The 21,973-nt window shown below is 47.8% G+C and overlaps 2 protein-coding genes across 14 annotated transcripts; one reads left to right on the top strand and one right to left on the bottom strand.

Moving 5' to 3' along the window:
* The first annotated feature begins 272 nt into the window (after positions 1-272).
* POMT1 (protein O-mannosyltransferase 1) lies at positions 273-14,325 on the top strand. Of its 13 annotated transcripts, none has more exons than XM_075170567.1 (21): positions 274-466; positions 1,130-1,253; positions 1,928-2,061; positions 2,357-2,463; positions 3,064-3,114; positions 3,461-3,607; positions 4,631-4,742; positions 5,453-5,518; positions 6,093-6,186; positions 6,650-6,805; positions 7,416-7,546; positions 7,783-7,878; positions 9,222-9,314; positions 10,315-10,411; positions 10,503-10,595; positions 11,098-11,218; positions 11,500-11,597; positions 12,115-12,228; positions 12,744-12,870; positions 13,566-13,743; positions 13,985-14,325. In XM_075170567.1, the coding sequence occupies exons 2-21, from the start codon at positions 1,164-1,166 to the stop codon at positions 14,157-14,159; spliced, it is 2,280 nt and encodes a 759-aa protein (XP_075026668.1). In that variant the 5' UTR covers positions 274-466; positions 1,130-1,163; the 3' UTR covers positions 14,160-14,325. The 13 variants fall into 13 exon arrangements, with proteins under 13 accessions (XP_075026670.1, XP_075026668.1, XP_075026669.1 ...); XM_075170568.1 differs by having other exon boundaries at positions 274-427; XM_075170571.1 differs by having other exon boundaries at positions 275-466; positions 1,918-2,061.
* UCK1 (uridine-cytidine kinase 1) lies at positions 14,195-21,005 on the bottom strand. Its single transcript, XM_075170582.1, has 7 exons — positions 20,883-21,005; positions 20,454-20,613; positions 19,518-19,614; positions 19,246-19,388; positions 19,053-19,147; positions 17,893-17,941; positions 14,195-17,475 (listed from the first exon to the last, which is right to left on the bottom strand). Exons 1-7 carry the CDS (start codon positions 20,967-20,969, stop codon positions 17,285-17,287), a joined length of 822 nt encoding a protein of 273 aa, XP_075026683.1. The 5' UTR covers positions 20,970-21,005; the 3' UTR covers positions 14,195-17,284.
* Positions 21,006-21,973: the final 968 nt, after the last annotated feature.

Raw genomic sequence — 21,973 nt, forward strand, 5'->3', positions numbered from 1 at the left:
ATATATTTTTTTCTTTTTTTCCCTTGAATGGAGGTGGCCAAAGCACCGCTGTGGGTGACCGTGCGATGGCAGGGACACACGGGACACGCAGCTTTTGGGGTGTTTTGGCGGTGGCGGGGCCCTCACGGCCGCCATGGCGGGGCGGGCCGGGCACAGTCGCCACACGCGAGCGTTGCCGTAGCAACACGACGGCGCTCTTCCCTTTCCCCGCCCTCACGGCGCTGCGTGCGTCTGACGCCACATCCGGCGCCGCGAGGCAGGGGGTGGAGCGCGGTGCGCAGTATGGTCCCGCCCCTCACCGCCCCTCGCAGCGGGGTGAGCGCGGGGGGCGCCATCTCCTCAGGGCCGGGGCGTCCCGGTCCCCGTCCCGCTGCCTCCCCCGGGGCGCGGCGGGGCTGGTGGTCCTGCGCCCCCCCCCCCCACCTCCGTAAGGCTCAAGGGGGATGGGGTGAGGCCTGATGGCGGGGTTAGTGATGCCGCTGCCCCCCCGAGGCTCAAGGGGGGGATACGAGGCCTGGTGGGGGGTGGCTGGTGGCCCTACTGCTCCCATAAGCCTCGAGGGGAGGGTGGGAGGCCTGGTGGCGGGTTAGTGATCGTACGCCGCCCCAAAAAACGCTCAAGGGGGGGTAGAGGGCTGGATACATCGTGGCTGGTGGGTGCTGTTGACCCAGGCCTCAAGGGTGAGACCTGGGTGTGGGGTCAGTGGTCCTGCTGCTCCCTGTAGCGCTCAAAAGGGGGAACAAGGCCTGGTGGGGGGGTTGGTGGTCCTCCTACCCCCTCATAAGGCTCACGGAAAGGGATGCAAAGCCTGGTAGAGGGCTTAGTGGTTCCTTGAGGGGGGCTTATAAGGTCTGGGGGGCAGGTAGTGCTGCAGTCCTGCCCCAGGGTTCAAGGCCTGCCTGTGCTGCAGGGAGAAGCAGGGTCCTCTTTTCCATCAGGTGTTCTTTGGGGTCCCAGGGCCTGCGAGGCGATGGCAGAGTGCAGGTGATGGCCTGCCCTTGCCCCAAGGCAGGTGAGGCAGTGGTGTCCTGTCCCCAGTGCCAGTGGAGAGCACAGCTTTGCAAGGGGCTTCTTACAAAAGGCTGTTTCACGAGGCAACGCGCAGCTGAACAGCACTTGTGTTTTGTAGGTAGTGAGAAACAAGGACGGTGGCGCCGCGCTTGATGGTGGTGATGTGCTCGCATCTTGGTTTGTTCTCCGCTGATCAAAGCCATGCAGATGGATTTATTCCAGTAACTTTCAGTCGTATTGAGGTGAGGAGATACAATGCTGATTCCCTACTATTTTCTGACATAGCTTTTAGCAGTTCTGCCTGGAGGAGTAACGAGTTAAGTCCTGCTCCCTGCAGTGCTCCCCCCTAGGCTGCGCTAGAGCCCTGCAGCACCGACGCCCGTGCTCCTATAGCCAGCTTTTTAAGACAGAGGATGTTTGTGGGTTCTACCCCCTCCCCCCCCCCAAGAAATAAGCTCAGTTTGCAAGGAAGTAACTGTTATTTTTTTTTTCAAAGCTACCTGAGCAGCCTAAGCATGTGGTTTGCCTATCACTAGCATCAGAATTTGGGCTGGGAGGTTTGCTTAGCACAAAGATGACTATAGGCTTGAATTATGCTATTGTGTTTCTGCAGAACCAGCGTAAGAATAAGCAAAGTTTCTAGTTTACTATTGGTGACAGAGAACCATACATATGTAGAAGCAGGGCGGATGAAAAGTTAAGTGTGTTAGTTTAGTAACTTCATTTTTACAGTTACTCCTGTAGATACAGCAGAAGACACATAAAAGTGGAAAGCGAGAGAACTTTGGAAGATCAGTTACCATGAGAAGACTAGCAGAAAGTAGTGGTGTATGCTTTCTGTCAAATGATATTCAGCTAGCGTTGAGTGAAAGGGTGACTGCTGCTCTTCTCTGTTTGCTCTCGGAGGTTTCGACAGACCTTTGACAGGATGTTGGGATTTCTGAAGAACCCGGTTGTGATTACTGCGAAGATAAATATGAACCTCGTGGCATTGACTGTGATGGGATTAATAAGCCGTCTTTGGGGGCTTTCCTATCCACGGGCTGTAGTGTGAGTAGAATAGTTTATTTCCTACTTGAATGACACAGACTTCTGTTTTTTAAACATTTGAGAGTAAGAATGCAGGAACGGAAGAGCAGAGCTTGCCTGATGTCAGCCTCTGTAAATACGGTGATAGTGTTTCCCTAATAGAAACTCCTGAGAGGAAGGTAAGGGGGCAAAGCCACTGTGCTTCATTGTATTCTTAGCCTTTTGCCAACAAATCAGTGTTTCCTTCCCTAGTATCCCCGTAGCCTGCAGGTTACTTCCAGTTAGACTTGACGTGTTTCTGCCTCTTGTGTTTCAGTTTTGATGAAGTTTATTACGGCCAATTCGTTTCGCTCTACATGAAGAGGATCTTCTTTGTGGATGACAGCGGCCCACCTTTTGGCCATATGCTGCTAGCTTTGGGAGGTGGGGCGTCTCCTGAAATTGGGAAGTGTCTATTGCCTGGAAGAGAGAAGTGCTGGTTAGAAATGAGTTGTCAGATCCTGTTACTGGGGAAAAGCGCAAGGCAGCTGAGAGATTCTGATGTAGAGAGAATTAGGATTTCCTTCATTTAGTATTGTTAGGGGACTATTGCATGATTACTGGGGAGGTGATGGAGCCATGTGTCCATTACCTCATTGTTATGGAGTCTTTTGGATAAAGAGAAAGGTAAGATGAGAACTGCTAGTGACTAGAAATAGTAGGCAACAAGCAGACTTTCAGGCCTGAGTTCCTTTCTGTAGCTGAGGTATACACAACATAGAACTGTCTGTATGGGAAGGAGAGATTAAATATACATGTAACTTTGTCACTGAGAATCTGCTGTTCCCAATTCATATTCTTCGTGCCTCTGCACATTAGCAAGGACTGCTGCAGGCAAAACAGTACGAAAGAGGACCCTTTTGGGAAAGAGGGCTTTCATGCGTGAAAAGCTGTGTGTTTGGGAAATGGTTCCAGGACCAATTTAGCAGCAGTTTTTATACTTGTTTTGAGACTGGAAATTCTGAATTGTTGCTTATGTTGTAGGTTACTTAGGAGGATTTGATGGAAACTTCTTATGGAACAGGATTGGAGCTGGTAAGAGCTGATTTTAACTGTCTCATTCTTCTGAGAAAATAAGCAATATTTCAGTGGCTGAGAGATTCCTTTTGGCTGACTAGTGGAAATAATGCTTTATCTGAAACCTTCACTTCTCCTCTTAAATAAATCTCCTGCAGGTCTCTAACAGAAGTTTAAGGCATTATGCTTCCATAGCACAGATTTTTTTAAATCGGTTAAAACAGTTTAAGGAGTACGAGACGGACAACAAATTACTAAGAGTAGGAGTTAGATTCAACATAGTCATAAAGAGTTCTGTATTGATCTGACTTCTCTGCAATTAATAGTTTCCAAATTTGTGCATCACTGTTGCCTCCCATTTCAGAATATAGCATGAACGTTCCTGTTTGGTCCTTGCGACTCCTGCCAGCACTGGCTGGTGCTCTCTGTGTGCCTTTAGCATACCAGATTTTGGTAGAACTGCAGTTTTCCCATTGTGCTGCACTCGGAGCTGCTCTTCTGATTCTCTTAGGTAAGATTATTCCCCTGGGCCCCATTCTTCATGCAGGGGGAGAAGGGTCCCTTTTCCCCTTGTGAATTTTTAGGGGACATAAGGGGCTGGAGTAGCATCACCCCACAGAATGCTAACAACACAACGGAGCCCACTTTCAGCCCTGGCCTGTATCGGTCTCTGCTGAGCCTCTCTGTCCTTACAGCTCTGCAGCAGGCTGCCATTCTAGGCTGAGGCTTTATACAAGTTCATTTCATTATTAAGCAAAGTGGGCAGCCTTAACAGCCTCACAGAAAACCACATTTCTTGCATCCAGGGAGGCCTGTACTCTCTTCCTCGGAGGTTTACAGGATGAGTTACAACATACTGGTTTTTAACAGCAGGACGACCCTACTTACAGTTAGAGCTCATCAAATTTCTTCATCTCCGAACTGCAGCAAACCAGTCTGTGTCCTTAGCACCACGATTTGACGCCATTCTAGTGTATATAACTCAGTTGGTTTGTTTTCTCTGAGGATCTGCTGGCAGCTGCCTGAAAAGGAAAGAGCCTCTCAACAGCCCTTTAGCAGTCTGCTAAGAGAAACTTCTCCTAGCTGCCGGCTGCTCTGATTCTGGCTCAGGGAATCCTGCACAAAGGAGCTCATTGCAGCTCCCTTTCTTGAAGATTTGTCATCATGCTCATTGCCTGCTGGGGTCACTGCCTTGTCTCTCGTTGCCTTGAGAAGCACCTCTCTGGATTTCCCAGCATTGATTTTCTTTGCCTTTGTAGGCAAGCACAGCACCTTTATCTGCCTCTTGCCAGACTTTACTACTTGCCCACCTCTTTGTCCTTGGAGGCAGTTATGGCCGTGTACTTTGCTCCTGCTGGAAGGTTTTTGTCCCTTTAAACGCAACACCTCCCTATTACAGCCAGTAAGATTGCAAGTGAATTGGCTGTCCTTAAAGGGGCAGGTCCTTCTGTTGGATAATGATGTGATTGTCTGAGGTAGCACTTGCTTATAGATAAGTTTCTCTAATTTTGTGTCTGTCTCTCTTTTCCAACAGAGAACTCTTTGATCACTCAGTCAAGGTTCATGCTCCTGGAATCAATATTGATTTTTTTTATCCTACTTGCAGTTTTGTCCTACCTGAAGTTCTACAATTTGCAAAGGCACAGGTAAAGCTGGATTGTCTCTCATCTTTTTGGATATTCTTGTGGTGGCTCTTTTTTTGTCACAGACTCTGTGTTTTTTTTCTCTAAGTCACTTCACCATTCTGCAACTCACTTCATCTGTCTGCAAAATCCAATACTTTGACCTCTCATATGGCTGCCCCTGAAGTTTTCTCTTCTGAGCAGTGTTAAAGACTGTTTTAACGGGTAGCAAGGTTGTCTTTTTCATTTTACAATAAAAATAAAATCCCTTGGGAGCACTCCTTTGCTCACCCAGATTTTTTATTGGAAGGTTTCCTTCTGTGCACAGAAGCACTGATGATAACAGGTCAGTTAACGCTCCTTTGTTACTGTTTACAGATCTTTGTTTAGAGATCTTTGTTGCTTTTCTTGTGACTTCACATGTTCTCTGATCCTTGCAGAGGATAAAGTAAAACTATCTTTAAACCGAGCCCAGCAAGTATTTTAATACATTTCTTTTATCTGTAGTATCAGAAGGCAGGTAGCGTTCAGTTATGCTTTTCAGAATACAGAGAAGTATATTTAATAAGACCATGTAGGTCAGGGCTGAGAGTTGGTGGCATGGGAGGTTCAGAATGAGGTACCTCTGAGTAGAATAAGGAATAGAGGAGTCCTGCAAAATTACCTGAATTCAGGATCCTAAGACGGTGCCCAGATCTCACCGTAACATCTTTTTCTTTGTCCTTTTATTTAAGTTCCTTTTCTGGAAGCTGGTGGTTTTGGCTTCTGTTGACTGGAGTAGCTTGTTCTTGTGCAGTTGGGTAAGTGATGACGTCTTACTTTGTTTTAGAAAGCTGACTTTCCTGCGTGCCATCTGAAGTGTCATTGGGGCTTTGGAGTTTGAAGACTGATTCTTGGTGCTGTTCTGAGCAGACATCTCCATGACTTCTTAGTGAGTTAGATCGTTTCTATAGAGAGGGTGTCAATTCACAGCGGGCAATACCAGGCATTAGAGGGTACTGTTCTGGGAAGAACAAAATTAATTTCTCAGAGATGGCTTTATGTTATAAATTAGCATCTGCATTTCACCTCTCCCTCCTAATTGCCTCCGTCTTCAGTAAGTCTGAATTTAGGGACCCTGTGCTTTGTGTCTGCCACCTTGTTATCAAGAAGGTTCTCTGTCACTGTGGTTATTTAATGTAATTGGCAAACAAATGGTATCTTCTGGTGGCAAAGCCTTGAAGCTTATGTATGTTGTTGTACCAAACTTGTCATGGATCTAAGTCCTTGGACTTTAATGCATCCTGTTCAAGAGAAAGTTTGAATGTTTATGTCTTGTATTAGGTAATTGTGTAGTTTTCAACTGTGTTCATTTTTTATGCACTTTCTTCTCAGAGTGAAATATATGGGCCTGTTTACCTATATGCTGCTCTTGGCCATTGCAGGACTCCACTTCTGGCACATGATAGGAGACCAGAGCTTGTCAAATGTAGGTAGCACGACATGCAAAATATATTATGTGTAACTTTTCAGTACAGGAGCCAGCTTGGAGCCTTGCAAGCCCACAGATAACAATGCTGTCTGTAGCTGGTTTTTGTACTAAAATTCCTTGTCATAGTCTGCAAATCCTTGTGTCGTGGAACAGTTTCCCAGCTCAGTTGCTGGAGAAGATGGAGTTAAATTTAAGATAAGCACATGTGCGCCGCTGGCTTTTCTGCTCTTATCCATGTCTTGGTGATTTGTGGCTCAAAACCTATACTATTTCACATACCTCCTGCTGGCTCCAGTTCAAATCCTTGGAGGAAGTTATCCAGCTGTCCACGAAGTTATAGCTGAATGAACCTGGTTGGGGAAACTTAAAAAGGACAAACAAAACAAGCCGAGTGCACTGGTATTTTTAGTATTTTTAATATCTGGAGGATGAAACCATTGAATTCTCTGTGTTCTTCTAGGTTGCCTTGATGTGCCATTTTCTAGCTAGGGGACTGGCCCTCATCATCATCCCAGTGGCAATGTACCTGTCCTTCTTCTATGTTCACTTGACTTTGCTGTATCGCTCTGGGCCTCATGACCAGATTATGACAAGTGCTTTCCAAGCCAGCTTAGAGGTAAAGGAAATGTGCTCATGAAACTGATTTATTAGGGGAGAAGAGGAGGAAATCTGTCTTGTGTTCACTATTAGAAGAAAGGTGTGCAATCTTGTTCCTTTGATCCTGCATATTTGTTCCTTTTGTGTCATTTAACTACTTTGCTGCTGTAGTACTGCTTTAAGATGAAGCAATAATGACTGAAATCCTAATAACGGATGAAAAGCTTTTCCCAGTGAACCAAGAACAATATGTTCACTCTTCTGCTGAAGATTTGTTCCTTCCTATAGGAAACTCCACAGAAGTAGATACAGTACTGAACTCTTAAGTGATGACGTTGTATACCACAGGATGATAGTGTGATTTTCTCTAGAAGAGTGCTTAGTCTGTCTTTTAGAACAGCATGGCTTTAGGGATGTTCCCTAAGACTCTGTAGTCTTTCAGGCATTGGCGTATTTGCTATCTGCTGAGTATGGTGCTGCAAGACTTTATTTTTGTAGATGCAACCAAATGAGAAGGCATTGTGCTAAGATACTGCTATGTTAAAATGACTAGTGACTCTTAATAGAATTTAAACAGTCTCTGGGTTGTTTCTTCTTCTTTCCACTTATCCTATCATTGTGCTTCTCAGGGTGGGCTGGCTCGAATCACTCAGGGTCAGCCCTTAGAGGTGGCCTACGGCTCTCAGATTACTCTGCGGAATGTGTTGGGCAAGCCCATGCAGTGTTGGCTCCATTCTCACACAAATACTTATCCCATCAGGTGAGGGTCTGTATTGTTGGGGTGAAAGTATGCTCTGGTTCTTCACTTCAGAAGTATCCAGTTTGGGTCCTGGCATTCTCTTCATTAATCCTTCAGAGCACACTGCAGATTCGCAGATTCTGTCTGCTCTGTAAGAATGGAGCCAGTGATCTGGTGCTGGTTTGTATTGCTGTGACTTTGTTGAGCACAGAAATGTGCTGTTACACACCTGTGGATTTTTTTAACCTTCTGTGCAGGTATGAGAATGGCCGAGGTAGTTCCCATCAACAGCAGGTGACCTGCTATCCTTTCAAGGATGTGAACAACTGGTGGATTGTCAAAGATCCTGGAATGTGAGTATGCAAGAGATTTAAATGCCATGCTGCTGTAAGCATAGCTTCTATATGCTTCCAAAACCTAACTAGGGCATAGCTTGGATTGGACATTACTGTTCTCTGCTTACGGGCGTAGAGGCCATGATCAAGTAATTTCAGCTGCAGAGTTGGTAAGGGCAGCTCAATATGGTAAAAGCATTATTGAGGACTCCAAAATTCTGTCTGAACCGCTCCTGCCAGAACGTGGGCTGTGCTGTTCACAAGGGGAACTTTAAAGACTCCTGAGACTGGTGGGAACTCTTCAGGTGTTTTGCATGAAAGGGAAGTTCTGCTTTTTGAAGTGTATGAGCCTTGATGAGTTTTATCAGACTTGAATGGATCTCAGAGGAGAGTAGAAATCACTTCTGCAGAAGGAGTATTTCATTGTATTTAAAGTGTGGGATGAGCTGTAGAATCGGCCACATGGGGAGGGATTCCAAGTGGGTGCCTGTGCCTGAGACGCCTGGTTCAGGCTGAAGTGTTTTGCCATTGTAACTGTCAGTGAGGAGCAGGACTCTCTGTTCTTGTAGTTTTGCCAGTAAAAGCCCTTGTGTAGTATCATTTCATACTGATCAAAAAATTGCTTTTGTAGGTTTCTTGTGTTGCTCTGGGAACTGTATAAGCAGTCCTACCAGAAGGACTGTGTGCCATTATAAATTATACCCACATTGGGAAGGTTTGTCCATAGCGCAAACTTTTCAAGTAGGGACTCTACCAGAATCACAGAAACCCCTTATCTTCTTAAAATTCTTCAAACTCAAGACTTCTGCAAGCCCTGGAGGATATGAAGTCCTTCTATAGAACAGTCCTTCTGTAGGCAGCAGTTAGGTGAACTGCAGCATTCCCCCTTGCCAAAGCATGCCTTAGCCCTGTCCAGAAGCAAGATGAGAGCTTGGTCTTCATGGTGGAGATAGCCATTGATCTCTCTTACAATTTTGCCAAAAGTGACATCAGTTGTAGTAAGAACACCTGTCAGACCCCACTGAAGCACTTACGCATTTCACAGAAGCCGCCAAACAGCTGTGTGGTGGGAATAATCTCAACTCGCTCCTAACTGACCTGGATTCAGATCACTGACCTAATGGCTGGGGTGTCAGTATCCCATTATCAATCCTCTGAGTCATTCTGTCCTTAACTCACCTTTGCCTTGATGAGCTTTGTTTCCATTCTGGTACAATCTACAGATTGCTTGAATTTCTCATCTTGCTGCCCAAATGTCTGTCCCTGCCTGCAGCTTCTTGACTTAACAGTTTGGTCATGACAAGGTTGCATTATATAGAAAGCAGAATGTAACCACTTCCTCTCGGGTGTCACTCCACCAGGCAGCAGCTGGTGGTGAGTAACCCACCCCGTCCTGTCAGGCACGGACACATCGTGCAGCTGGTCCACGGCATCACGACTCGGTACCTCAACACGTAAGTCCTTTCCTCATCCTCTGCTCTGCCGAGCCTGCTGCCTCATTCTGCTTTGTCATCTCTCAGAATAACTGTTGGGGGGTTGAAGCACAGTCACCCTTGCATTCAGATGTGCTATAAACTGCCTGTTATTCATGGATTCTTAAAACGGTGGGGCTGGGAGGGACCTCATATGGTCAGTTACCTAAGCCATCCCTGTGGCCCAGCAAAAGGATGCTGTATGTTTATTTATTTTTTGCCAAGTTGACTTGGCAGTGGGATTTGATACTAATCACAAACTGTTCAGTGGCTGCTAGCTGTTTCTGGTCTTCTCTACTAGTGGCCTTGTTCATGATAGTTCTGCAGATTCCTAAATACATAGTCCCCTTGGTGAGTCTTCATCCTTGCCCCTTCACTGCTTCTGTTCCAGGCAGGTGCAGATATTTACTATTTTGTGTGATTGTTAACCCAAAGTCATCTGCCAGCTCCGCTGACTTTGATGGCATACTCCTGTGTGAAGGTTGTGCTCTGAAAGTTAGGAAGATGTGTTGGAGCGACCAGCGTGCTGTGGCTGATTGCTGTGGATTCTTGCCTGTGTTGCGAAGGCTGCAGTGTGAAACTGCCTCCTGACTGCTTCCCAAAGGGCGTCTGCATGTACTTGAATATCACTCAGATTAGGAAGGGTTTTTTTCTGAGCTTGGGTTTTTGCTATGTCCCTTCCAAACCTAATTTGTTCATTATTGGAAACCCCAGTGAACAGCGTCTCTGTTTGTCACAGTCGGTGCTTGTTCTTCAGCCTGGCATAGCTCGCATCTGCATTGGCTTCCTCTGAGCCTGTTCCTGGCAGCTCTTGGTAGTGGGGAGTGTTCTCTTTCAGAGTAAACAGTGCAATCTGTATAAAGGAAACTTGGTTTTGCTTTATTATTGAATGTGGTCTAAGCCAATTCACTACCTTTATGGGATTGCTTTTTATATGAATTTAGGAAAGGTGTCGGAGAATCTTACTTTACTTGTCTTGTAGGCATGATGTTGCTGCCCCTCTTAGCCCTCACTCCCAAGAAGTTTCCTGCTATATTGATTATAACATCTCCATGCCAGCACAGAACCTCTGGAGAGTGGTGAGTGGTCAAAGGGAAGGGAAGAGCTCATCATGTTCCAGCAGAAACAGCTGGGACAACATGACTATCAAAAGACATCTTTCTGTTGTAGGAAATTGTAAATCGGGAGTCTGACACAGATATTTGGAAGACAATTCTGTCAGAAGTGAGGTTTGTTCACGTGAACACCTCTGCAGTGCTAAAGGCAAGTGGATTTATGTTTATTTGCCTATAGCTTTTCCTCCATGCAGCTCTCGTAATCTCATAAACTACTAATCTCTCTGCTCCAAAATGCCTAAACCACTAAAAACAAATAACCAAATAAGTAAATAAAGGGAACCGATGAACTTGCTCAATGTGATAAAAGGGCAGCATGTGTTTCAGGTAGTCATACTCCATTCAGCATGCAGTCCTGCTTCTCAGGAGGTTGTGGCCACTGTACACAACTGGGCCTTAGAAACTGCCTCAGAAATTGATGCGGAGTCTGTGTGTAGTATGTGACAGCGGCTGGAATAATTAAGGATCTCTTCACAGAGTTTACCAGAATCACTGACTTTCTGGCTGTAGCATTTGTTGAGACAGTATTGCATGGTGACTCTTCACATACTTTCTAGCAGTCCCTTGCTGTGATCCACTGCTCAGGCAGGAACTTCCATCCTGAAGTTCAAATTGGCAGGACTGTAAGTTTACAGTCATCTCCCTTTCAGCTCAGTGGAGCATCTTTACCCGAGTGGGGATACCGGCAGCTGGAGGTGGTTGGAGAGAAGCTGTCCAAAGGCTACCACCAGAGTATGGTGTGGAATGTGGAAGAGCACAGATATGGGAAAAGTACGTCTCAGCCATGCTCTCGAAGCAGATTTCTGTGACTGGGGAAGGCTTCATGTTGCTGGGAAGGTGGTATCGTGTGTATGTGTGTTCAGCAGGCTCTGGCTCTACCATGATGTCAGAATCCGTAGAAATCCCCTTAGAGCGCTCTTGCAGTTGCACTAGTATTGGAGAAGGGCTCCCAGGAGTCTGAGAAGCCAGGGGTATATCGTATGTGCTCTCTCCCCTTTCTAGCTTTCTACCTGTTATGTGGTTATTTCTGAGCTATGCTGCTTTTCTTCCAGGCCAAGAGCAAAAAGAGAGAGAAGTGGAACTCCACTCTCCCACGCAGATGGACATAAGTAAAAACCTCAGCTTTATGGCAAAGTTCACGGAATTGCAGGTGAGTGTCTTCTTATTCCCTTCATCTTCCCTTCTGCTGCAGAGCAGGAACCTGAGTGTTTCTGCAAACTCTGAGCCTGAGGACTCATTGTTTATTCCTTGCTGATAGAGTAGTTTGGCTTCCTCACTGAAAAAAAAGTATTTCTGCACTTAGAAGGGCATTAGAGAACTGCGCAAGTATGCTATTCAGTAATGAATACCCAAGTGATTGTGTAAAAAAAGAAGGGGGGGAAGATCAGTTGGGCACCCAGAAGCTGTCTGAAACTGAACTGTAACGTGTTGTATATGCAACCAGTAGTGTTGATGCCCCTTACTAACACTGCAGAAATTCACTAAGGAAAGTGCATTATATAACAAAATAAAACCATTGTATTGGTCAGTATCCAGTATGAGATATGCAAAAATCTTTCTCCACTCCCAGGTTAAGAACTTACCAGCTTACATCTGGAGCTATTCACCCATGCCTGCTATCCCACTCGTGCCAATTCTGAAAGCCTTCTGTTTACTTTTTTTCCTAGTGGAAAATACTCACATTAAAAAATGAAGACACAGAACATAAATACAGCTCCTCTGCTCTTGACTGGATCACAATGGACACAAATATTGCCTACTGGCTCCACCCGACCTCTGGTGTAAGTACAAGAGGTAGAAGTAAACGTGAACCTGGTGAAGAGAGCAGACTTCAGGTCAGATGTGCGCTCCATGAGTGTGAGTGAGAGCAGGGCTGCAGTTCCAGCCAAGGAGCTGCTCCAGGATGGACTCCTCCTGTATTAAGAGTATATTTTCCCTGAGGGTTGAGGGTTTTTTTCTGGCATGTGATACAGCTTTGACAGTAGTTGCTTTTAATTAAATCATATCTTCTTGCACTTTTTTTTTTGTACAGGAAAACTGCAGTTTAATAGTTTCCATTATTGATTCCATTTACAAGATGAGCTCATCTCCAATAGCATCTTTAAATGCCTTACATTACAAAAGAGTCTTAAAGCAGCAAAGTTTATCAACTAGCTTTGTTCCAGGAAAGATCAGGTTACTAGCCAGGCACATTCTGACATCTAATTTAGCAAGTATGTGTAGATAATATTTAAACTTACCTAAAAGAACTGCGGCATGTTCCTGTTTCTGGCTTAGACCATCTTCTATCCTTCAGGCCCAGATCCACCTCCTTGGGAATGTTGTTACCTGGGCTTCAGCTAACGTCGCTGCTCTGGTATACGTGTGTCTGTCCCTGTGGTACTTGATACGACGAAGGAGAAAGATTAACGACATTCCTGAAGGTCTGATTCCATTTTTCATGTGTGTGTGTGTGTCGAGGTGGGGGGATTGTCTCTTGTTCTGCTACACTTTTATGGATCCAAAGCCACGTTTTTTTGCAACTGTGTGTTTGGCTATGCTAGCACTTTTTCCTGTCCCTAAGCCTGAAATTTTTATTTGGGACACACAAACATTTAGCATAGCCCATGACTGATTATGGTCATCACAATGTGACCATTACCTCATGAGACAATATAGTAGCCAGCATAATATTTATTTGGATCATTTCCTGGATGTAAGAAATCTCCAGGCATTAAATTTGGATTCTACTGAGCCCTTTTATGATGATTTAAAAGAGGTAGGTACCGGCTGTGTGGGGAGGGGGTTATTTTAGATGTGTTTCTTCCAACAGAAGGTTGGAAGAACAGAGGTACCATCTCCTCTGTGTGGCCGGGCAGTTTTACGCTGACCTTTCTGGCAGTACATCTTGTCATGCTGTGAAGCTGCTTCATGTTAGGTGTAATCTGTCTTGATGGGTACTTCATAAAAGTGTGACAAAATTTAACCATTTCCCTCAGCTGAGTGTGATCAAGTTAAAGGGGATATTAGCACAAACTGTCAAGAGTGGGGGAAAAAAACAAACCATGGAAGTAGGCAACCTCTTAGAGACTTCAGGTTTCCGGGGTCCATGCTTTGAGATTTCTCCTGTCTCCTGCAGATGCATGGCAGCTGTGGGTATCGGCCGGGGGGATCTGTGTTGGAGGCTGGGCTGTGAATTACCTGCCCTTCTTCCTGATGGAGAAAACACTTTTCCTGTACCACTACCTGCCTGCCCTCACATTCCAGATTCTCCTGATTCCCATCGTATTACAGCATCTCAGCGATCATCTCTGCAGGTATTTGGTTTTAAAAGGTAGATGGATAGATAGATAGATAGACAAGAGAAGTGACGCAGTTCTTTTCTCCAGGATTGTCACCTTGGCAAGCTGCTGCAGGGAAGGCAGTGATTTTTCCAGCAGTGGCCATACTTTGGCATTTGCCTTTAGAGAAGTTAGGCCGTATGTAGGTCTTCCTTTTGGATGAAGTGTTTGGCCAGCCTTGATATAACTTGACTGCTCTTTCCCTCTCTCATCCCAGATCTCTGCTTCTCAGGAGCATGTTCAGCGCATCGATCGTAGCCTGGTTCTCTTCGGTTTACCTTGTCTATTGCACATTCAGCCCTGTCACCTATGGGGAGCCCTCGCTGTCTGTTAGTGAACTCAAGGACTTGCGCTGGAAGGACAGCTGGAACATCCTCATCCGAAAACAGTAACAATTACAATCTTGTTACAGGCAAAAGGAAACGCCTTTTATGCAAAGCCAAGAATTTATTGTTAGTATAACTGAAATCTTAACAGTCTGATCAAATAATTGATAGTAGTCCAGATCTAATTATTACAGAAAAAGAAAATAAAAGAATACTGTTACAAAAAAAAAAAGGTCTCAACAGTAATATAGCTGTTACGAGCACAATTCCCAATCTCTACCCCTGTTACAGTCACCCTTCCACTGCCCCTCAGGGTCTGCAGGTTGCTGTCTTCAGTCAACAGCATCCCAGGTCCTTTGCTGGGACGAGCATGCTGCAAGGGTTTTTTCTTCCTCTTTCCTGGGAGTAGAATGTTGATGGTTTCTTCCCTCTTGCGCTATCTTGCACTTAGGGCTATATTTTATATGTTCCCTAGCACCTTGGTCTGCAATTCCATGTTACAAGAAGTTAATATAAATGGATACTCTCCAACATATTGGATCCTTTTCTGTTTTCTTTCTTACTCCTAAAAACTGGGTTTTCCCAGCTCCAAAGTTTACACATCTTTAACTGTCAGTAATTGGCCCTGCAGTCTTCAGCATCATCCCATGACTATATTCCTCAAAAATGCATTATTTGCCCCCACTTTCAATGCTCTGCTGTCATCCCTATTTCATAACATTACAGCATTAAGCTAAGTTTATAAATAGTTCATTCTGCATAGAATAATGACTTGTTGCTCTTTTCTATGTATAATCATTTGGCATAACCATAATTTTTATGAAGCTAAGCAAAAATAAATAAAACAAATAGACATTTAAAAATCGCTGTGTTACAGCTAAACAAGCTAAAACAAAGCTGCAGGCAGGCCAAGAAATCAGCCAAAGCCAGAAGAATCCTTTGGCCTGTTACTAGCAACGGCAGTATTTATTTACTGGGCTGCAGGTTACACCTCAAATCTCAGGAAGAGGAACTCTGAGCGAGGTGGAACTGATCATGCTGACAAGGAAACCTGCTCTAACTTGTACACAGGGTAAAAACCTTGTAGGTAACTCAGCCCGTGCCCTGGCCTGCACCAGCAGAGGCACTGACAGAGTAGGAGAAGGCGCAGGTGAAGCGCTGGGATCGCTCAGCGGGGAATTTGTAATAGCTCTGTACAGGTATTCCACAAGGGTTACAGTACCTATGCCATGTTTGATGTTTTCTTTTTTTCCATGTGGCTGCAGCTGGAGGATCTTGCAATACAGCTCAAAGCTGACCAAGCACAGCTGACCTAGAGAGACTGGGGTGCTTTTTACTCTAGAGCTCCTTGCTGCTGTAACAAATGCCATTCAAGGCTGCTTTGAGCTCCGCCCCCCCAGAGGAAGGTATGATCAAACACCACAGTCATTCAAAGTAGGTTTTAGTGACTATTTTACTCCTACTTAAATCAGCCCCAATAGCCAATGCTTCAGTGCAGTAGCTCATACTCTAAGTCTGTCACCCTGAGCTAAACAGCACCCAGCAGCAGTTGTTAGGAAATGACCTGCCTTCTCCTCGGCATTACAGAAGCGTACCGCTGGACTGTGGAGATCACTAACAGATGACAAACCATTTCCAGTGTTGAAAAGACTATAGGGATGAAAGTGCAGACTGCAATGTTTCAAGTTTTTTTTCCTCAAAAGCTTCAGCCATTACAGAACTAAAGCTAACAATTCTGCGTTAAGGGGAGAAAGAACTGTTGAATATAATGACACCTCCAGAAGCGTTCCTCTCTGTACCTTTGTGCTGGTGTAGAGCAAGTAGCACAAATACCTTTTATATAAAATGGTCATTTCTGCTCACTGTTTGTTCATTTATTTATTAGCGAAAGTAACACACCCACAACCAACACAGGCAGACCCTGGTTTTAGAAAACTAGCAAATACGAAAAAGTTCCTCTTAATATTCCCCCCCCCCTTCTTAAAATTACACCGTAAGTCCAGATTCAAGACGGATACCACAAGGACATTTTCAAAGGCCCAACTGGCACTTAATTTCAGAATTTTTTTCCAGAAACTTCATGTTGCTGCAGTATCACTTAGCTGGGGTAAGCTACAGAAACTGGGATGTCACTGTTTATACTTCCAGCCTCTTGTCTGCTCTTTTTAGAAAACCAGACATTTAACCAGACGTTTAAACTGCCTGAGTGCAAGGCAAGCGCTTTGACCCCGTTTGAGGGTCCAGAGAGCTGCTTGTGCCACCAGAAGGAGGGTCTTGCAATTCACAGCTTCCCCCCTTGCTGATCCCACCCAGCTCTGGAAGTGGATGGATTCCGGCCAGCAGAATCTGCAACCAGCGGTACAGAAATGCCCTAAAAGACACGAATACTGACAAGGTCAGGTTTCTGTTTCCATGAGCAACTCAATCCAGCTGGAGCTCACACATTCAGTAACTGGTGAAGGAGACTATTTGGGTACAAAAAATAATCATACAGTGTAGCAAGGTTCGGGAGCTTAGAAAGGAATAAATTAGGAACCAGAATCACACAACTTCTGGGGCCTGTCCCCCGATGACCTGCGAGTTCCCATTTGTCCCAGACAGTCTCTGTTTCGTCCCTATCTCGGGGGAGCGATTCCTCAGTCCTTCTGCCCCCACAGGCTACCAAGGGGCTGGCCAGCGGGGGAGCAATGCCAGAACGCAAGGTCCCAACAAGGTGGAGAAGAGTAAGGCTGGCACCTGCTTGCTTACATTAACAGGGTGTGAGCTGGTCTTGGATAAAGAGACTGGTTTTTCCTTTTGAAAAAACAGGCAGCTAATTTTCCTGTTAAGGAAGATCATCATCAGGGAAATGGGGTATCTTGCTAATCACCTGGTAGCGCTTAATTTTCAGGGGAGACTTCGGCATTAGATCTCATTTTGAAAACAAAAAAGGCAAGTAGCACTGCCTTGAACCAGTTCATCAAGTACCATAACTCCAGCCACCGTAGGGAGAAAAGGGAGGGGTTTTGGAGGGGAGAGGGGCGACAGGCCAACTCCTTCCTCTCCCCTCTGCAGGAAGTTTCACACCAGTATCCCCTCCGCTGCTAGGATGACTTAAAGGGCACTTCACCAACCATTCTGTTGAAGTCCTTTCCTGAAGTTGTCTTCAGCGTTGGTCTGGACCAGAGGCAAACCCTTCAGACGCCGAGAGGTTAGTGCGGACGGCTGCTGGACTCCAGGTGGGAGCGTTTGCCGGCCGCTAGCACGCTGCTGCTGCTCTCCGTTTGTTCGGGGAATGGGCGCTTGTAGGTCCGACCGTGTCCGTTCATTGCCCCTCGCTGCCACTTGCAGATGTCTCCGTTTAGGATGTCTTGAATGTGCTGCACTATGAGGTTTATGGCAACTGCGGAGAGGAACGGGAAATATAGGGACACGTAGGCTTTCTTGGCCGAGCTATCTAGAAAATGTCGAGCATCCAGCCCTGTTCAGCTCAAGTTTTAAGAACAAGTCCGTAAATGAAACTGTGCCTGCCCTCTGCAGCGAGGTCAGACCTCAACAGAAACCAGCAACTGCAGGACCAGCTTTAACACTGGTGTCCTGCTCTGCACCTCCAATCGCGTGTCGCTTTTCCAGCCCTCCCCAGGCGGAGCAGCTGGTCATCCCGCTCGGGCTCGGAGCGGCTCCCTCCCCTACAGCCCTCCAGCAAAACACCTTCCCTTAGAAGCACGCAGACAAGGCAGTGGTGTGCCACCTGCTCTCTTCCCAGCCCCAAAGGTGGTCTCCCCAGAGAAATCGGGCAGAGAACCAAACTCCCTTTTACCCATGTTGTCAACTCCTCGGGGGATGATCACATCTGCATACTTCTTTGTCTGCAAAACAGCAACGGTGGTGGAGACTGTTAATGGGAAAACTCAGCTTTATTCTAGGAAGAAGCTACCAAACGCCAGAAAGCTGGGGGCAAAGACGGAGGGGTTTCTGTGTTCTGAGGCTGCAAGTTAAAGCTCTCAGTCATGGTAACACCTACATGAATTGAGAAGTCATACTGGCTAACATGCACTGGATTTAAGGTCAGGGATTGTTTTTACTGTCTCTTTGCAGTGAATCACCAGGTAGCAGCAGTAGGTCAAGCGTGGCGTGCTTGCTTTTACACTTCTGAAGAGTACGTTGCCTTCAAATGGGTCGCCTGCTTGCAGGCTGAGGTCTGTTTGCTAAGAGCTGGTTCTAATCAGCATTTCACAAACCATTGCTAAATCTCTGCCGAGAGCCAAGGTACCCCATGTGCATGTGAAATCCCTTCCTGCCTCTGATGACATTTGATTGATCTTTACCACCGTAGAGCCCCTGCCTTTCCCCCCACTCCCACTTACAAAAAGGCTGGCAAATTCAGCATTTCTAATGAGGACTTTTACAATCCCAGAATTGCTTTGACCTAGAGCAAGAGGCGCCTGAGCTAGCCTTTTCCATCTTATTTAATCCACATACAGGATTTTGTTCTCAAAGGGGTTTTTTTTACAAATTAATTTGATTACATGAGCACCTAAATTGGCCCCGCATTATATAGCGTAGCAAGCAGATGCCATAGTGGTCTGCCCCAGGTTTTCACCAGCGTTCCCTGTTGAGAGAGAGCCTGTTGGAAACCAAGCTCTTCTTTTTTCCTGCAAGACTTCAGAATAAATGCAGAGTGGGAGTGTTTCAGTCAAAGGGACCCATGCTAAAATAGCCACGGCAGCGAGAAAATGTGCGCAGCCTCTAGGGATTTCCATGGTGCTTTGCAGGCAGAAGGGACCAACCATTTAAGTTCCTCCAACAAGCAGCTTGTAACGGTTAAATAGACGAGGCAGAGGGGAGTGTGGGATTTGTGAATACGAATACCAAAAGCCACCACTACTGCATCTACAGCGCAGCTCATCCCCAGGCGACCCCGCTCCTTCTCTCCCCCACAAAAAAAACCACAAATCAAATTAGTGAAATGTTTAGTACCGGTAAGCAGAACTCCTCAAAGGCAGGCTTGACGAACGTGGTGTACTGGGTGAGGATCTGCTCAAGGTCCCTCCCACGTTTCATATCTCGCAGAACTGGGACGGGAAGATAAAACGCATGAGTTTTACCACATGGCAGAGGACGGATAAGGAACACGAGCTGGCTGACGCCATCCATGACGGCAAAGCATTACCTCTGCGGGACAGCCGGACGTCGGAATCCGTGTCAACAAAGAGCCGGAGATGGAACATGTCCCGAATGTCTTGATTGTAGAAAACCAGGATCCCCTCAAAGAGAACAACGTCAGCGGGATAGACCACCGTCGTCTCTGCCAGCCTGCCAGGAAAAAACACCCGGAACACGTTGTTAAACGGGTCTCGCACCACAGTCAAGCAGCCCGTCCCCAGGCCCAGCTGGAGACATCCACATACACAACCCAAGACTTCTCATGAAGCTGAAACCTACCTAGAATGGGTCACGAAGTCATAGGTTGGAACCTCAACGGTTTTGCCCTCAACAATGTTTTTCAGGGTTGTATGCATCAAGTCGTTATCAAAAGCGTCTGCAAGAGGAAGGTTTAAAGAGGAAGAAGTTCAGATGCTGTTATGCCCAATGTTCTGCTCAGATTTTCTAGACCCGAAGGAAAAACTCTCTGTCCAGTATTACACCAGGAAAAGAGGAACTTAGGGCTTATTCTTTCCTACCAGCAGCAATCCAACACTGCCCGCCCAAACTAGAATTGCTATACTTGGTTACAGAGATAAGGAAGAGAGAATTTGCTGTTTATAAGCAACTACAACACGATGAAATTAAGAACCCAAATGTGCTGTTGGTAATTGTATAATTTTACCAAACTGCTTGGTAATTGTATAATTTTGTGCAACTCTTTTAGTCTGTTAGCTAAGAGTAATTTAGAAAACCTCAGACATCTTTAACGCTTTTCATTATCCACCCCGGTGAACCTACAGCAGGCTCTAGACTTCAGCCACGGGCCGATCGTTGTCCCGTCTGCAATCCATAGCACTCCCCCCAGGCCAGGGGAGCAGCTGTTTATGTGGACAAGAAATACCAGGAAAGGATTTGGAGAACGACGTAGTTTATCACAGATCCTCCCAACCGCCGAGGATGAGGAGACAGAGCCCCCGCAAGCCGGGATGCTCTCCAGCTCCCCAGCGTCGCTCCCTGCAAAGTCGCACTAAAGCGGCCGTTACCACCTGCAGCTTTCGTGACCGCAACGCGCAGCGACAGACAGACGGATGTTTTGGTGGGGGAAAGAGCGTTTCTGTTATCCCATACTTCTCATTTCCTACAAGCCCTTTTGGTAAACCCCAGCGGGTCTCCCACCACTAACTCAACCACGGGAAAAAGCCCGCGGGGCTTCAGCCCCCAGAGCCCCCTCACCCGGGTGGTCGAAGTTGTACTGTCCCTTCAGCGCCTTGGCCTTCTGCTCGGCGGTCAGCACCTTGTAGAAGCTGTCCTGGCTGAGGATGAGGACCTTCCGCTGCCGGCGGTCCACCTCGTTCTGCCCCAGCAGCTCCATGATCTTCTCGCAGACTGTGGACTGAGGGGGGGGTCAGGCAGGCCGGGAGGCCCACGGCCCCCCGCGGCACCCGGCCGAGCCTCCCCCCGCCGGGCAGCCGGGCCGCGACCCCCCCCCCAGCCCGGGGCCGGCGCGGAGGAAGGAAGCGGCGCTCGCCGCTGAGCCCGAGCCCGCCCCGCCGGCACCGGGACCGGCCCCGGCGGGCCCCGCGCAGCTCCCGCACCCCGCGGGCTGTTCCGGGCAGGGGGCTCGGCCCCGGCCCGGGCTCAGCCGGCGGCCCCGGGTCTCACCTTGCCGCTGGCGGTGCCGCCGCTGACGCCGATGAGGAAGGGCTTGGGGTGCGGCCGCTCCGGCTCGGCGCCGCCGGCGGAGGCCATGGCGGGGCTGCGGGGCGGTGGGGGCGCGCTGCCGCGGGGCCTGATGGGAAATGTAGTCCGCGGGGCGGGGCCGCGGGGCGGGGCGGGGCGGGGGGCGTGGCCGGCGGCGGCGGGGACACGTGCGCTGAGTGCGCCCGGTCTCAGCCGCGGGGGGAGCGGCCCCGCGGTGACGGGCACGCGCGTGTGCGGCCGCAGACCCCAGCGCAGGCTGCTATGGCCTGCTATAGGCAGCTATAGCTTCTATAGGCACGTGTGCATGCGCGCGCCTGTGTACGTGTACATGGGTGCATACGTAGGTGTGTGCAAATGCATGTATACGCAGAAATGTGCGTACGAAGAAACATATGGACGTACAACACATGAGGACATACAAACACAAATATGTGTAAGACATATAGATACAGTGCACACACACACTCTGTGTATGGGTATATATATACACATACGTGTACACACCCACATATTAAATATTAATAGATACAGCTAAAACACACACATTTTTGTATACATTTTGTATATGACTAGATGTGGCCGGAACACACAGGCAGCACTTTCTACACGTAGACATAGTATTTTAAAATACAGCCAAATCGTACATTTACACGTGAAAAACTTCGCCGAGGTGTATGTAACCGCACAGCCGAGCTGCGCGCCGTTTCCGCGGGCTGCGGCGCAGCGCCCACGCCCGTCCGTGTCCGCCAGACCCACGGCCCGGGGTGACACGCCGGCCGCCCCTCTCCGCCGCCGCGGGGACCCGGCGGGGTGACCCCCGTCCCCGTCCCCACCCCGGGGTGGCCGTGCCGGGCGCGGCCCTCGCCCGCGCGGGGCCCTGGGCAAACAGCCGGTCAATGATTAACCCGCCCGGGCCCGCGCCCGTCCCGCCGGCGCTGCGCTCCCGGCCGCCGGCGCGGGGCCATGCGGGGGCCGGGGGCGGCGGCGGGGCCGTAGCGGGGAGCCAGGCCCCGAGCGTGCGGCAGGCGGGGACCCCGCGGGCAGCGGCGTGA

Source organism: Calonectris borealis, chromosome 21 (genome assembly GCF_964195595.1).
Source record: "Calonectris borealis chromosome 21, bCalBor7.hap1.2, whole genome shotgun sequence".
Classification (NCBI taxonomy): domain Eukaryota; kingdom Metazoa; phylum Chordata; class Aves; order Procellariiformes; family Procellariidae; genus Calonectris; species Calonectris borealis.

Coding starts and splice junctions, on each gene's coding strand:
- POMT1 (XM_075170567.1), top strand. CDS start 1,164: ATGGTGGTGATGTGCTCGCATCTTGGTTTGTTCTCCGCTGATCAAAGC. Junction 5,519..6,092: donor GCTTGTTCTTGTGCAGTTGG/GTAAGTGATGAC, acceptor CTTTCTTCTCAG/AGTGAAATATATGGGCCTGT. Junction 12,229..12,743: donor GGCTCCACCCGACCTCTGGT/GTAAGTACAAGA, acceptor TCTATCCTTCAG/GCCCAGATCCACCTCCTTGG.
- UCK1 (XM_075170582.1), bottom strand. CDS start 20,969: ATGGCCTCCGCCGGCGGCGCCGAGCCGGAGCGGCCGCACCCCAAGCCC. Junction 19,148..19,245: donor CGTCCGGCTGTCCCGCAGAG/GTAATGCTTTGC, acceptor TTCCCGTCCCAG/TTCTGCGAGATATGAAACGT. Junction 17,476..17,892: donor CCGAGGAGTTGACAACATGG/GTAAAAGGGAGT, acceptor TCCTCTCCGCAG/TTGCCATAAACCTCATAGTG.